Source organism: Pseudorasbora parva, chromosome 1 (genome assembly GCF_024679245.1).
Source record: "Pseudorasbora parva isolate DD20220531a chromosome 1, ASM2467924v1, whole genome shotgun sequence".
In the NCBI taxonomy this organism is placed as follows: Eukaryota; Metazoa; Chordata; class Actinopteri; order Cypriniformes; family Gobionidae; genus Pseudorasbora; species Pseudorasbora parva.
Window position 1 is genome coordinate 61,300,615 of NC_090172.1, and position 16,337 is coordinate 61,316,951.

The 16,337-nt window shown below is 40.1% G+C and overlaps 2 protein-coding genes across 5 annotated transcripts in view; one reads left to right on the plus strand and one right to left on the minus strand.

The window, feature by feature from the left end:
* Positions 1 to 16,337, minus strand: part of nit1 (nitrilase 1) — a 27,334-nt gene continuing 10,997 nt past the window's right edge. The window contains exons 1-6 of one of the 3 annotated variants that reach the window (XM_067447253.1): positions 11,774 to 12,084; positions 8,841 to 9,071; positions 5,244 to 5,347; positions 3,408 to 3,544; positions 3,024 to 3,149; positions 1 to 558 (exon numbers count right to left, since the gene is read on the minus strand). In XM_067447253.1, coding sequence (XP_067303354.1) covers positions 286 to 558; positions 3,024 to 3,149; positions 3,408 to 3,544; positions 5,244 to 5,347; positions 8,841 to 9,071; positions 11,774 to 11,835 — 933 coding nt within the window. In that variant the 5' untranslated portion in view covers positions 11,836 to 12,084 and the 3' untranslated portion in view covers positions 1 to 285. Of the gene's footprint in view, positions 559 to 3,023; positions 3,150 to 3,407; positions 3,545 to 5,243; positions 5,348 to 8,840; positions 9,072 to 11,744; positions 12,085 to 16,337 lie in introns of those variants that run through there. The other 2 variants (XM_067447257.1, XM_067447263.1) reach the window with 2 other exon arrangements.
* The window catches only part of pfdn2 (prefoldin subunit 2), a 5,563-nt gene continuing 1,747 nt past the window's right edge, over positions 12,522 to 16,337 (plus strand). Inside the window, exons 1-2 of one of the 2 annotated variants that reach the window (XM_067447272.1) lie at positions 12,522 to 12,679; positions 13,132 to 13,220. In XM_067447272.1, the coding sequence (XP_067303373.1) occupies positions 12,608 to 12,679; positions 13,132 to 13,220 (161 nt within the window). In that variant the 5' untranslated portion in view covers positions 12,522 to 12,607. Of the gene's footprint in view, positions 12,680 to 12,751; positions 12,889 to 13,131; positions 13,221 to 16,337 lie in introns of those variants that run through there. The other variant, XM_067447280.1, reaches the window with a different exon arrangement.

The following is a 16,337-nucleotide window of genomic DNA, read 5'->3' on the forward strand; positions in this document are numbered from 1 at the left end:
TCCTTTCTAACTTGGGTCAAATTTATTAAGAAGTCATGAATTAAATTACATTAATGTATATTCTTAATGACAGTGGTTCTCAAACCTGTCCTGGGGACCCCTTACCACTGCACATTTTGCATCTCTCCCTCATCTAACACACCTGATTCAAATCATCAGCTTATTAGTAGAGACTGCAGGGCCTGAATTGGGTGTGTCTGATTAGGGAAACATACAAAATGTGAAGTGGTAAGGGGTGCCCAGGACAGGTTTGGGAACGACTGCTTTATAACATCAAAGCTATGTTCAACAGGTGTTTGAGTCCAGGCTGCAGTAAAAGTCCTTCTCTCTGCGGTGCTGCTGCACTGGCATGTCCCTCCTGATGTCCCGTAGCGCCTGCAGGTCGATCTGAACCAGCTTTAGGCCCACCTCCTCACCCCCACAGTCCCCAATGACCGCGCCCCACGGGTCCACAGCCAGAGCGTGCCCGTACGACGCCCGCTTGGCATGATGAGCTCCGACCTGCGCCGCCGCCACCACGAAACACTGGGTCTCGATCGCCCTCGCCCGCAGGAGCACCTGTGAGGACACTGGGTTAAGTTCATCCGCCCAGACACGGCTAAACTAGGGCTGCTATTGACACCAGTCTCAGCATGCCTGGACTGAGTCACAAGCATACATTTAAATTCAATTCTAATCTTAATTAGATATGTAGACAGATCATACATTGCAGAATATAATTAAAGGTGCTGTATGTACGTTCTTGGCTGTATTAAAGCATAAAAATACCATAATATGTTTGCAGAGATTGTAAAATGCTTTATAACCCTTATCCGGTCATAATCGTAATATGTTCGTTAGTTGGACTCGTCCTCGTGTACTATCGAGTTGTTAATGAGAACGGTTTGTGTTTTTGTGATGGATATTCACTTTTTCATTGAATATTCGGCCTGGAGTAGTAACAGATTCTGCCAGTCGTTGCCTGGGTTACGTATGTGTGGGGCGGAGCTATCAAAATAGGGGCGGGACCCTTTTGGGGGGAGGGGCGTGTTTGTTTTGGTGATTTGAAATATCACCAATGGTTACCAGATAACACTTTCCCCACCTTTAAAGAATGTGACACGCATGTCTCGCAGACATCCTGAAGAATTCAACCAATCAGATGACAACAATCCTGATGTGTTTGATTGATTTCTTTCTGTAGCCTGGATGTCAGCCAAACTCAGCCCCACCCACAAACTTTTTAGGTCGGGGAGTTCGGTCTGGCCTCGATCCATAGAGGAGTAATTATCTCAACAGAAACTGACCAATGAAATCACCAGGGCGGGCTTTAGACGATGACGGACAGATGATGAACAGTACCGTAATCATCACGTCATCAAAGGGGCTTGGGTTATATTTGTTCAAATCCTAAACGGAGAGCTTGTTTGTATCTGCATCACCTTCACTATTTCTCTCAGAAATGATGATCATGTTGGGTAAGTACTCTGTGTATCATTAAAATCTTTAATTTTTTTACAACACCGGCAAAGATCGTTTATTCCAGCGCGCGTGAAGACAGGGTTGCCAAGTTTATACAACAAAACCCACCAACTACTAGCCCAAAACAAAAGCTTCTCGGGGGGATTCTCCGGGGAAAAAAATGGTGTTTGGGGGTAAAATGTGTGTTATTTTGGCAAGGTTGCTGCTTAAATTCACACTCATGGGTCTATATATCACATAATAGTCGCTTCAACCCGCGGACATAGAAAACAACCGGCGGGGGGAAAAAACGCAGACTTGGCAACTCAGTGCAGTTGAGTTCTGTTGACATTTGACAACTAATGTAATGCGTCGCTCCGCTGCTCTGATTGGTTGTCGGTCTGACCAATCGAGATCTTTCCTGGTTGGGTTGAATCGCCCCATAATCACAGCCCAATGGAGCAGCAGACTCATATTCTGACTAGAGTTGAGTATGACCACGTCAGGCTAGTCTTTCGGAGTTCGAAACACAGATTACAGGAGACGGGATTCATTTTAGTAAGCTGTACTGTATCAGTCAACATACATTCTGATGTTCGTTCATGTTTTTTTGGTGCTATAACAAGTAGTAAAGAGGAAGAGATGATAGGTTAACATGCTGCTTGAACACAGCTATCAGCCAGATGCTAAATAAGGTTTAATTAAGTTTTGAATCAAAATGAGATTCAATTAAAATCAGTATTTTCATCCCATTAAAGGGTTACTTCAGCAATCAGCATATGGCTTTCTATCGGTAGAAACCCTGGAGTATATTCAAATGATCGTGCTTTCCCCCCACATTTCCCCCTGAGACAAGAGATTTATGCATTTTATTTCTGGAAAAAAATCCTCCGATGACGCAAATTGAAATATTTAAGAAATATATCAGAGGTATTTTTGGCCAGAGGCTAAAGACTACAGCCAGCAGAGGATTTATTTCAGCATGTTTTCAACCCGTCCATGAGCGGCACTCACAGCTCAGGTCGCAGCTTCAGGCACTCATGTAAACGGAGCTGTACCGAGCAAAGTACATGTTTTAACTTCTCAAATAAATTTATGAAAGTTAAGCTTCCAAAGGCATGAACTGAAAACGTGCCAGACTGAACTCGCAATGTGAATGTGTGCCGCGGCCGCGATTAGCTCAGCTCTCATCAGGATGAATGTAATCTGACTCCTGCTGTGTTTGTGCTGTGACACTCGCTCAGCGGCTCACTCACATTATATTGAACACACACGTTCAGTTTTTGTTCTGTTCTCTAACTGAACTGATCTTATGAAAATGAACACGGTGGGAAAGTGATCCAGTCACAGTGATCGGTGGCTTTGGGAGTGGCCTTGTAGGGCAGCAAAGCATTCTGGGAATTGTAGTCTTTCAACCTCATGAGACAAAAATACATTTTCTGTATTTTCTCAGTCTAGAAAGCACCAAATTAAGAAATAATTTTACATTTCTACTACATTAAAGAACCAGTATAAATACAACGTGTTACTCAGTTTAAATAAATTTAATGTGATGTGAGTGAGTGACGTGATCATGGTTTGACCTCCCAGTGTGCCGCTCCTGTGGCCACAGTGAAGGCTGACGGGAACGTCAGGATCTCCGCTCCGTGTCTCTGCAGCGCTGAGGACAGCTCAGGAAAACGCAGGTCATAACAGACGCCCAGACCAACCTGACAAACACCATCAAATGTATTTGTTTGCTAATGTCTTGTATAAGTGTTTTGTTTTTTTTATTCTGCGTTGTAAATTGTGTTTTATGTTCTGCAGAACAGGAACCTTCTGGAAACGAGTCAGGCCCGTTCAAATGGAACCGCAAATGTTACTTTTTTAACTTTCCTGTGTAATAAATATATTATAATAAATGAATGAATGAATGAATGAATGAATGAATGAATGAATGAATGAATGAATGAATGAATGAAAAGTACCTTTCCGATGGGCGTCTGGACGGGCGGGAGCAGCCGAGGTCCCGGCACAGTGAAAGCGCTCTCTTTAAGAGACACACCTTTACTGCTCAACTCCACATCAAACAAATGACCCTTCCTGTAGACCGACACGATTTCACCTGAGCGCAGGAAAACACACAGACACACACACGTCTTATTAAACATGCCTCTGCTTACAGTGTCAGATCAGGTTTATTCAGATTTCATATATCTACAACTAACACAATAGTGTGGGACGCCTTATACTGGCGACAAATTCCTTGTATGAATTGTATATTTGGCAAATAAAGTTGATTTAGATTGAGACTCACACCACTTAAGACATTTCACACAAAATTACATTCATTATAAGAAAATTAAGCCTATATTTGAGCGTTTTTTTCAGGTTTATTCAGATTTCATATATCTACAACTAACACAATAGTGTGGGACGCCTTATACCGGTAACAAATTCCTTGTATGAATTGCATATGGAAAATAAGGTTGATTTAGATTCATATACAAAATTACATTCATTATAATGAAAATTAAGCCTATATTAAGGTGGGTTTTTTTTCAGTGTGACAATATTTTTAAGATATTTCATCATATTTAAACACCCATATTTAGTTGCCATGAAAACAGCTACTGATGTGGATATGGAAATAAAAATAAATAAATAATCATTACTGTAATGCAAAATTTTTTTTATAAAATATATTTCAATGATCATTTAAATATAATGGTAGTATTTTCTGTATTTACACAGAAATGTATTTTAAAAAAATTAAATTTAAATTTATTTTAAATTACTGTAAAATTATATTTAAAATAAAACGTATATAAAAATCTATGCATCACAGTAATTAACCTTTAACCTAATTTAATAATCATAAGAGAGAATAACTTAAAATAAATATGGAATCAATATTAGGCTCAATATTAATCATTACTTATTATTTAATTTTTTTTAAATTTGCATTGTGAAAATGTTTTCATGACAATTAATTATACTTAAAAAACATATTTAGTCAATTTTGTTTTCAAATAATTTGAGCTTTTGCCATAAAAAACAGCTGATGATATGTAAATAAAAATAGTTAAACAAATAAATAAAATAATCATTGCTGTAATGCAGAAAATGATGGAAGTATTTTCTGTATTTAAACAATTTTCAAAAATAATTAATAGAAATTAAAACAAAAAAATAATATTAAAAAAAAAAATCACTGTATTAGTTTTTTTCCTAAATAAAATATTTTTAAAAATGTATGCAGCACAGTAATTAATCACTTTAATAAGCACATGAGAATTAATTCAAATGTGAAAAAAATAGATTAAGCTAGATTTAATATAGATTAATATTAAGAGAACTGTTTTTTTGTCTTGACAATATTTTCCTGTCAATTAATTACATCTAAAACCCTAAATTAGTGCTAATTGCTATAACATATTTTAATCTTGTCATATAAACAGCCACTGATGCTGATATAGATTAAAATAGTATTCAAATATCATAGGTTTTTACATCATTGTGGTATTATCTACTTTTAATGTAAAAGAAACATTGTATTACAGTATTTTATATAAATACTAGTAAATAAATATTAAATATATATTTCTTTACTGTTAAATAATTATTAATACTTAAAAGGTATGTATAACAGTAACAAATCACCTTAATCATCTGAGAATTACAAAAAAGCTCAAAAGGCACGGCGCAAAGATTGTACTGACCGTAAAACAGGCTTGATTTAGCATTGGGATTTTGGGGAGAAATATAACTAGGGCAAGTTTTCATGGGATTCACCCGAAAGTACCGCATGTGAGACGAAGTACCTTGTCCGTTAATGATCACGTGGCTGTTGTAAATGCGGCGGTCTGATTTCCAGTCATGTCCTCTCTCATGAAATCCACCCAGAGACAGCCACACGTCCAGCTTCCTTAACCACAGACAAGCATCTCATCGACCCCATTTACACTGCATGGTTCAAGTGACCCAATCCCGATTTTTCCCTCTCATGTGGCACAGATTGGATATGACATGTGAACATGTAAGCAGGAAAAAAAAAACGCAAGACTTATGATATCATCAGATCAGATTCAGGCCTGTGGTGCGTAAAAAAATATGGACGACGCGACATAACCCGTTTCCACTTGGCAGAGCTGAAGCTTTCAGGCGGCCTGCGCGGCGCTGACATCTTGGGACCGAGTCTGCGCAGTAGAGATTTCGGGACCGGTGTCATGACAAATCGTTGCTACTCTTTTTGAGAAGAAAAGGTATATATACTTTTGAGTGTGTAGCAGAAAAGTATGCAAGCTTCGGGACTACTTCGCCATCTTTAATGGACTCTGTCGTTTAGTTACGTGCATCCCGTCCGTTTATCTGCCCTGTCAAGCTTCGTCAGATTCGTCACAGTTCAAATCCTCCACATTCAGTTTAATCTCCTACCGTATCGGAGAGAAATGTAGCCGCTCGTTGATCTGCCATGTGTGGGTCTTTAATGCAGAGACTCTCCTCATGTGTTTGCAGTTTAAATATAATGATGCATTTAAAAGTTAATGGCCAAACGTGTCATTACAAAAGTTCACAATGCTGCTGCAGGTGAAATATAATGTGGACAACACTGAATAAATATATTTTTGTCAGGTTAAATACTGATAGTTGGTCACTCAAACCCCTAAATCTAAACTTCTCTACTTAACCGTCGAACTCACACATCCGTCATGTTTGTAGTTTTTTAACGCTTTTTATCCGCGTTTGTAGTTCTAATCGAATCCTCGTCCAACTCGCAGTGGGTTGTGGGCAATATCAGCCGTTAGAGTGCCCATCGATCCATACTGTGAATTCGGACCGGAAATAGTAAACCATCCGGGAATCTTTGGATTACTCTTTTCAACATACTACGATTTGGGACATACTAATTCTATTTTCGAATACTATTTAGGATGGATAGTATGCGAATTGGGACGCAGGGCGTGTCTACCAGTGAAATCGTGTCCGCTTAGAATCCCAGAGCGATTCTATTGGCTGAAAGAACTTTTAATGGGTAATCTGTTCAGAGCCTACAAAATCGTGTTTTGATTTTTGTTGTTTAAATTGTGTTAAAATAGTCTTTACTGTCTTACAAATCATGTTTCATATACTAGTAGTATATAACTGAAGCTATAAGTGCTTATATAAGATATATACGAGCATATCTGGTATATAATCTATTTATTTTGTGCACCTGTTCTGTATATTATTGTTTTTTTATTATTCTTTATTATTTAAATTATAGGTACATTACTATGTCATGATTTTGTATTGGTATTACTTAGTTTATTATTTTAAATTATTTAGAACACGTTATTGCTCCCATTATAGCAATCAATTAAATATTTCAAATAAAGGTTTTTTGTGTGTGTGTGTGTGTGTGTGTGTGTGTGTGTGTACTTAGTATGGCAATGAATTCATAGTTTATGTTTAAACAATTGCTTGTCCTGAACCATGTATAACAGCTTTTGATCAGGCATTTAAAACCGCTACCAAGTTGGGTCCTATAAGCGGACAGGATTTCACAGGCGGACAGGATTTGTCATGACACCGGAGTCTGCTCAGTAGAGAGCAGGAAGTAGAGCAGGAAGTACAGTCGCGATATCAAAAGCCCGCCCACACTCTCGCAGATGCAGAACAATTAATTATGCTGGTGTGAAATAAACAGTTATGGAAATGTAGAAATTAAAGCTAAAGCTCCGATCAGCTCCCAAAAATCCAGAAAAAAAGTCTGTTAGTGTCTCAGTGACAACTTCACTCAGAGAAGCCGTCGATCTCAGCTGTCAATCATGACGTCACACACCCCGTTTTATAGCATCAGATAACTAACTAAAACTAAACTTATTTTAAAAACGAAAACTTGAAATGAAATCATCGTGATGAAAACTGCCTTCAATGACGTAAAATAACTGGGGGAAAAATATTTGAGGTGTAATTTTATTGTTTAGTTTGCCTCGCGTCCATTAGAAAACACAGAGGGGCAGCTATACTGGGACCGGCCACCAGGGGGCGATAGAGGCGCAAAAGCTTCAGTAAATGAGAGGGAGACTGCAGGCTTCCCTGGTAAAAAAAAAATGCATTCTGAGGGGTAAAATATATGTTTTACAATTAGCATTTCCGTGGCTAAATATCACATAATTGGGGTCACTTCAACCCACGGACATGAAAAACAGCCCGCGGCAACGGTGTTAAAGTAGCCCAATTCCTGCAACACTGATGTAAGCGGTCAAATCGGATCTTCCCCAGTAAACGCGAGTCGTACGTCATTGAAAAAGGGACGAAGGCGAATGACGTCAACTCAGGTGGACACGAACTGCGATCAAGGTCTCTCCTTTTTTTCTCCTCCTTATGAGAGAAATGTTTTGCTGACCTTTAAAGATGGGTGGAAAAGTGCGGAAAGCTAAACATTGAATAATCATTTTGTCTGCGCCCATTGTATATCGCGTCATTTTACTTCCTTTTCCGGTTAAGAACGTCTTGGGCTGTTACGCCAGTGTAAATGCAAATATCAGATACGGGTCGCTTTTTAAAGACGATGTAAGCGGGTCGTCAAATCGTGAGGTATTTTCATTATTTACAGCGGCTAGTCTGATTTTATTGCGGTCTGAATCCAGAATGTCAGTGTTTTTCTCCCTCCATCTGCGTAAAAAAATCCCCGGCCGAATTACAGACTGTTTTTAGATAAACACAGAGGTCGTGTGGTGATTTAATTGCCGTCTGAATCCACATCTCTGAGCTTAAGAAGAGATCACTTCAAAATGAACTGTTTATCCTTTTTGACCCCTGCAGAGCACCGTACGGTTCATGTCACTGTAATTTGGATGAATTTTAAAGATCTATTACTGAAATGCTGGAAAGAATTTACAAGAATAATCTTTCGTCACCGCTCAAAAGAGAAAGAGAAGAAAAACACGTAAACGTTTGAAATGAGCCGTTATTGCGGCAGTAATTATCGTTATATAGGTTTAATATGCAGCATGTATTAACTTATTTCCACTCAATTCCACAAATTACATCTTTTTTTAAACAGGAGATTTAAATAATTAATAATTTCGGATTATTAAATTAAATATGATTGTATTGTTATTATTCCAAGCATATGACATTTTTACAGCAGATAATCATTCGACTGAGCACATGAGCAGCCGTTCCCACGTGTGCATGATCACAACTCGCTCCTCCACCGGGAATAAATCACCATCCGAATAGTTTCATCACTGAGGTGGCATGCAAATGTATTTTTACAGCCGTCCATATGAGAAACAATTATCGTCCGAATAGGGATATAGTCATCAAATGGGAATTGTGCATCAAGACCTGCAGTGTAAATGTGGCCATCAACAGCAACTTCAGGACTCGTGTGTGTTAGTCAGTGATACGGCAGTGGGCCCGTGACTCACCTGGCCAGGTGTGTGTAGCGGGTGATGATGTCACCGTCCAGACTCTCCGAGAGCGCCAGCGTCTCCTCGCGACTCGAGCCAATGTAATCGAAGCCCTCCGGCAGGAAGACCATGCTAGCCCCGCCCTCTTTGGCCTGCTCAACCAATCGCGTGCATGCGCTGAAGTTGGCCTCTTTGTCAGGGGTGGCGGTCATCTGGCAAACTGCTGCCACAGGAAGTGATGAAGACATCCTGGCAAAGCAATCACCCTGATTTAGCACATTCATTTAATAATAATAACAACAATAGTAATAAAAGTTACACTAATTGTCTTCGGTCCATTTCTGACATATCGAACAGCTCCACCCCCTTTTTAAAACAGCCAATAGCGTTTATTTTAAATCACAGCTCGGTAAAGCCGCAGATTCTTCTAACCATTTCTCCTCCATCTCTCCAAAATATTGCTTTAAATTATCATTCTGTGCAGTCTGATACGCTTTCTGGTCTGTGCCGACTCGATCACATGATCCGCCGGAGCTGTGGCGCTTCCAGAACTCATTCGCCCCAATGGAAAGCATATTTACACTGCCCTATATAGAAAATAATAAATGTGTCAACAAGTGACCGGTTTCAGCCGCAGCTTCAGCGTCTGTTTATAATGTAGGAGGCGGGGCTTCAGATTCTAGAGAGTGTTTGATTGGACAGAAAATCTGATGAGAAGCTGAAGTGAAGAGCGATGTCATCAAAATCATTGATCCTTATTGGCAGAAGTTACAGACTGTCAGTTGTGAACGCTCACATCTTCTAAATGTGAATTCTGTCATTGTTTTGGCGCAACACTAGCTTATAGCCAAAAAACTTCCAAAACTAGTTATTTGTAATTTGTTTCACATTTTGTTTTACATTTTAGTTTTACATTTTACATAAGTGTTTTACATATATATATTTGATGTTGCCTTAAATTTCGCAGAGCTTTTATTCTGCCCGACGAGCACTTCCTCTTCTTCCGCTCGTGTGTGTGGGGCATATTAGGCATGGTAAAACACTCGAACGAGATTTAAACAAGACTAACTGTGTTGAGCTGTATAAAAATAATTTGTTTTCTATCGACGAATGTACAGTCGCTCACCTGTCTATTAAAACACATCATATATTAAAGCGTCTTTGGTGTTTCCATGTTTTCCATAGACAGTAAAAGAAGTGGACAGAGCGACCACATTGACGTCAACAGCGAATTGTGAAGTCAATTAGAAGCGCTCGCTTCCTGATGGCTGAGTGAACTGCGCAGGCTCAGACTGAGCTTGACGACGTAGATGTGACGTGAGCCTCCTGTCTGACAGCTGTAGGTCTTCTAGTAGCTGTGAAAAGTGAAAGCTGAATCACGTTGTTTAAATATTTTCTCTCCATTCTTCCCCCTTGACTTTATCAGACTTTATGTCTCCACGTCCCCCCGACTGTCTCATAGACAGTAAAAGATTGCCTGCGAGCGTCTCGTCAGGTCTATACGGTAATTTCTCAACTGTGCGACAGAGTCGCGTTGGTTATGACGCAATCGTTAGCCTATTTTTACAAAAACAGCTTCTGCGGGGCGATAGTGTATGATACAAGGTAATGGAGCCTTTTATGCATTGTCGTGTTTCTTTAGAAATAAACAATGGACAAATGGAGTCTTTAAACGCCTCTGATGTAAAGTTATTCACTGTCAAAGTGACGCAAAAATGAATGGGAGTCAATGGGATGCTAACAGCAGGTGATGGCAAGGGGGTAATCTAGCGCTCGGAAAGCGTTCCACCCCTAGGGGCGGCCATTGCTAACCAAGCCATCACCTGCTGTTAGCATCCCATTGACTCCCATTCATTTTTGAGTCACTTTGACAGTGAATAACTTTACATCTGAGGCATTTAAAGACTCCATTTGTCCATTGTTTATTTCTAAAGAAACACGACAATGCATAAAAGGCTCCATTACCTTGTATCTTACACTATCGCCCCGCAGAAGCTGTTTTTGTAAAAATAGGCTAACGATTGCGTCATAACCAACGCGACTCTGTCGCACAGTTGAGAAATTACCGTATAGACCTGAGGAGAAGCTCGCAGGCAATCTTTTACTGTCTATGAGACAGTCGGGGGGACGTGGAGACATAAAGTCTGATAAAGTCAAGGGAGAAGAATGAGGAGAAGCCCATAGTGACCCAAAAGCAACGGGAGAAAATATTTAAACAACATGATTCAGATTTCACTTTCCACAACTACTAGAAGACTCACAGCTGTCAGACAGGAGGCTCACGTCACATCTACGTCGTCAAGCTCAGTCTGAGCCTGCGCAGTTCGCTCCGCCATCAGGAAGTGAGTGCCCCTAGGTTGACTTCATTATTTCGCCGTAGACGTCAATGGGGTCGCTCTGTCCATTTCTTTTACTGTCTATGGGTGATGGCTTGGTTAGCAATGGCCGCCCCTATGGGAGGTACGCTATCCGAGTGCTAGATTACCCCCTTGATGTTTTCTACAAAATAAAACCGGAAACCAAGGATAACACGGGTGTGATGTCATTGATAGGCGACACGATCTGTTTCCTGGTTAAAATAGCTTATTTCTCTTGATTTAAACATTCTTGGGAACATCTTGGATAATATAAGTACACAAGTCAACAAAGTATATAACAATGTTCAGTTTTTTTAAAAAAATATTTTAATCCAAAAATCGTACATATTGTGCAGTTAAAAAACGCGTCATCCGTTTGTGAAAAAGGTCCATGTCTCAATTGCGCCATCATATGAACCCTAACAAGAACTACACTGGAAACTCACCAGCTCATATTTACATTGCGATTACTACAAATTGAATAAAACGTATATTTATGTAACATCTCGTTCATCAGAAACTTGTGCACGTTTAAAGAACAATATGTGGATTAAAAATGCGAGACCTTGAGAAGTGTTGACATGAAAGACTTGCCTGATCTGTCCCCGCGCCGCCCTCGAGCTCAAAGCCAACAGAGAGGATGTAAACAGACGCATCGGAGTTAAGCTTCAGTTAGATGGTCACAGCTCGCACTTTGAGCCCGTTTCACCCACTGCCAAGCCAATGACTAACTCTACAGCTGACATATTAACATATTAACCTCTTATCACAGAATAGTATTGTGAATGAAAGTACAACCCTGTCATTTGTAATACAATTTACGGGTTATGTTTGGCTAAAATGCGTGCGCAATACAAAAAGAATACACGATTAGAGGACACATTTTGCATGAAACTGAAGTCTGGTGTGGGCGGGGCTTAACTTGCATGAGGTTCTTTCTGATTGGACGGCTATGATAGGGCTAAATAATAATTCTCATATTTTAATTATCACATTAACTATCACGATCGTTATCTATTCATCAGTATTATTATTCAAGTGTAAAAAATTAGATAATTTTTAATGGCGCTGCACGTGCCTCTCGCACTGATCTAAAAAAATCATGTCGCTGGATGATATATGTTTATATATTGATTTATTTCATAAGATATTTCCGAGATGTAAATAATATAACTCTACTAATTTAAACGATTATTTTTGCTATCATATAAACGTCTTCCGTAAGATTGATGGTTCAAGAAGCGCCTTTTGTGAAAGAACATCATTATACTCTTTATAAGAAACGTGTACAAATATCTGGTAGGTATTTGTGTATGTTTTTAAACAGCTTTAAATTTATATTTGCAGAATTTTCAGACAGGAATATTCGCGGTCAGCCGCTCATGTGACCGTTGGGGTCCTGACTCGTGCGGCTGTGTGCAGTTCATCATGGCGGCGAACAGTAGCAACAGCACGAGCGGTAAAAGCGGCGGAAAGCAGCCCGCTCCGTCAGCCGAGCAGGTAACGGCGCGTCAGGTTTATTGCAGTAACACATCAACACATTATCTACGCTGCGAGCGAGTAACGCGGCGCGACAAAACCAGAACACTCGCCCTGTAAACAACAAAGCTGAACTCGCCCGACGCCCCTCATTATAATGGACGTGTTCGCGTTTTGTCGCGTTTCTGTAACGTCTGATCTGTGCACTGACACAATGCAAATCTCAGAAAGTGAGTACCATTTCATGAACCCTGAGCAAATCTGGGTATTTCACGTTAGGTTGAATGTCTCCACTCATGAGAAGTTACACACCCTCCTGTCTCTATAAGGAAGGTGCATCTATTCCTGTCATGGGGCAGAAGAATCTACTAGGGTGACCTGCAATTGAGCCATTTAGGAGCCTGTTAGTTATTACTAATTTGCATACGTTATTGATGTGTGTGTGTGTGTGTGTGTGTGTGTGTGTGAATCAGGTGGTGGCGACCTTCCAGAGGATGCGACAGGAGCAGCGCAGTATGGCCTCCAAGGCTGCAGAGTTTGAGATGGAGATCAATGAACACAGGTGTGTTTCATAAATCACTCATGATAACTTGCAGTGAAATCTTCCCATCTTGCATGCACTGAGTTCTGCTCCACCATTAGAGCTGCATGATTCGAGGTCACGAGTCTGGACTGGGGGGAAAAGTGTCCCAACACACTATAAAACCACCAGCTCATTCTGCACAGGAACCATTTTAAACACCACTCACTAACGTATACAGAAATATTAATTATATAAAAAAAAATTATTTATTCCGTATCATGATGAATGGCTGGCATACTTTAGGTTATAATATGTCTTTCCTGTTGCACATGGCAAATATATATATTTTAAAGGGGTGGTTCTGTGTTTTTTTTTCTAGGCTTGGTTGTGTTTATACGACAACTCACCATGACGTCACAACAGTAATAAACGTTCTTCCGGGTGGCAAAAGCTGACGCGTTTCTATGGCAACGCAAGTAAATGAGTTGGGATTCAGACATTAGCTGTGTCTCATTTCGTTAAATTTCGAAGGCTGCATCCTCCGGAGAACGCGTCCTGTGTAAGATGTAGTATATGGAGTGTCCTCAGTCAGAATTAAACGAGACGTCCTTTGTAGGACACGGAGGAAGTATCACGTTGCTATGCCAACACGTTCAGCCTCATTGCGCACACGCCAGTTTATGAATGAAAATTATTCATAACTTCAAAATTACTATGAAATGTTTTTTTGTCTTGACAGCAATGTACTGTCCTAAACGTTTAAAAAGCACTAAAACGTTGTAATCCTGTTAAGCACAACTATCTGTTTGAGGTAATAGAGCTTAAAAACCAAAAACAAGCTTGAACTTACATTTTAAACACCACACCTACGCTCGCATGTATATCTGGCAGTGGTGCAGTTTTTTTATATAATATAAAAAAATCTCCAGCCGCGAAGGCTACACCTCATGCACACTCCGAATTCCTGTAAAAGAAGGTCGCGTTTGGAGTGTCCCGCTCACTTTTTTGAAATGAGACGCCTTATGACGTATGCAGCCTTCAAATGCGACCTCCGGAGGACGCAGCCTTCTGAAATGAGACACAGACATAGTTAACATGATTATTGAGGGACTGATTAACTAATTCTGGAGACAGCAATACATGAAATGCCTAACCTTGCTCCAGTAGATAGCGCTAGTCTAATACCATAATATTTAAATGAGCCTCAGCCGACCATTGAGCAGTTATTTTAGTGACTGTTGCTGTTTGACTTACAATACATTAGGCCAGTGGTCTCTACTATTTTTTTCATGAGAGCCGCACTGATAGCACAAAATCAATAGGAGAGCCACTTTTATTGCAAAGCAGCGGTGTTTCTAGGATTTTCATTTTAGGGGAGCTTAGCCCCCAGTGAGGGTAGCCTATGGAAAAAATGGTAACATAGTGTAGTGTCCAAATTGCGCCATTAACTAGTAGATTACAAACATGCATACCCAAACGATATTGGCTGTTTATTATAAAATTTTTATTTCTATGATCTACATATGTGCATTTTAAGATGTTCTGAAGGCCAAAAAATTAGATAACAATAGCACTAAAAATGCCTAATCTGATGAAAATGGCTTTGTTAATATTTCTTGTTCGTTAATTAGGGCTACATTATGAATCACACAGGCATATTTTCAGTTAAAAATTGTGAAATTAGAGTAGACAAAAGTTTATTAATTTGCCTGAATATTTTTGTGAAAATAAAACTTGGCCGCAAAAAGAAAATTGAAGATACAATACAAGAGAAAAATAAATGATAGATGTCTTAACTTTCATTTTGCAAAAGGTGCATATCTGCAACAGAGGCTCAGATGTACACACACACACACACCTCTGCTTCTGAGGTGCGCTCTGCTCCGCCCCGCTGTGTATTGAAGAACACGCAGACTAAAAAAGACCGGACGAAGCCGAAGCCTCCCGACATACAAAAAAGCAGGATTACATTAATGCTGGGATGAGCGGAAGCATGCATGCATTTCCTTGACTTTCTTCATGTTGTATTTGTAGCTTGTCGTTGCCCTTGTGAGGCATCCAAGATGTTCATTGGTGAGGCGGTTTCTCTTTTAGAATCGTCCTAACTTAGCGTCATGGAATAAATTTGGCGTGCATTTGGTACGCAGTTTTTCGCGTGCATATGATACGCGTATTATACGCACAAACCCCCCACCCCCATCCAAGAGCGTGTCATATACACGCCATAAAGTGCGTATCATATGCACGCGAAAACTCATATACATTCCACGAGATTGCACACTCGTACTATTGATACGCATTCACGAGATATAATGCGAGCCGCAAATTAAAGCTTGGCGAGCCGCATGAGTAACACTGCATTAGGCTATCGTAGATGGTCTATTTCCCTGTTATCTAACTCAAAATGCCATGATCGTTTAATGTGGCTCAGAGTCGGATCAGATGGCATAGACGTGAGTTTCTGACGGTCAAAAGGATAGCGTGCTGTAGACTAGCGCTACTTCGCTAACGTTAGGCATTCACTCAAACTAAACTCGCGGTGATGATGAAGCCAGTGTGGTCCACGCATCAATCATCAATCAGCCGACTACTATGTTTTCCTTTTCCTATTTCTTCCATTGACATTCGATCAGTAGCCTACATGACACTAGAAGTTCGGTCTTTTCCTACTTTTACTTCAGGCAGTGACTGGCAATGAGTTCGATCTTTAAAAGAGATCTAAAGTTTACTAATATTAGTCCTGAATTTCCCCAGCTGAAGATAATTATGCTCTGCTATGATTTTGTAGATGGACCGTTTTGACTTCTCTGTAGCGCCTCTTTTGACGACGTCCACTCGCTTTAGCCTCTTCACCCACTGGTTTTGCTGGATATATCTACTTTTTTCTGAAGGAAATCGATACAATCCTGCACCGTTTGCTGTATATCTGACGGCGCAACCCCAAACACAACACGTTTTCGTCATAGTTTCAACTTTAATCAACAACAATGTTCTTAACTATGTAAGTGTTTACAGTAGCCGGCTGGATCTCTTCAGTTTGTCAGTAGAAGCCGCTCGCGTTCTGCCACCCAGAATCTTGGTGCCGATGGTTTACAAACATTGACGTGGAGTGCGCGAGACCCCATTTCGCTTGGCGTTGTGCACATCAAATTTCGT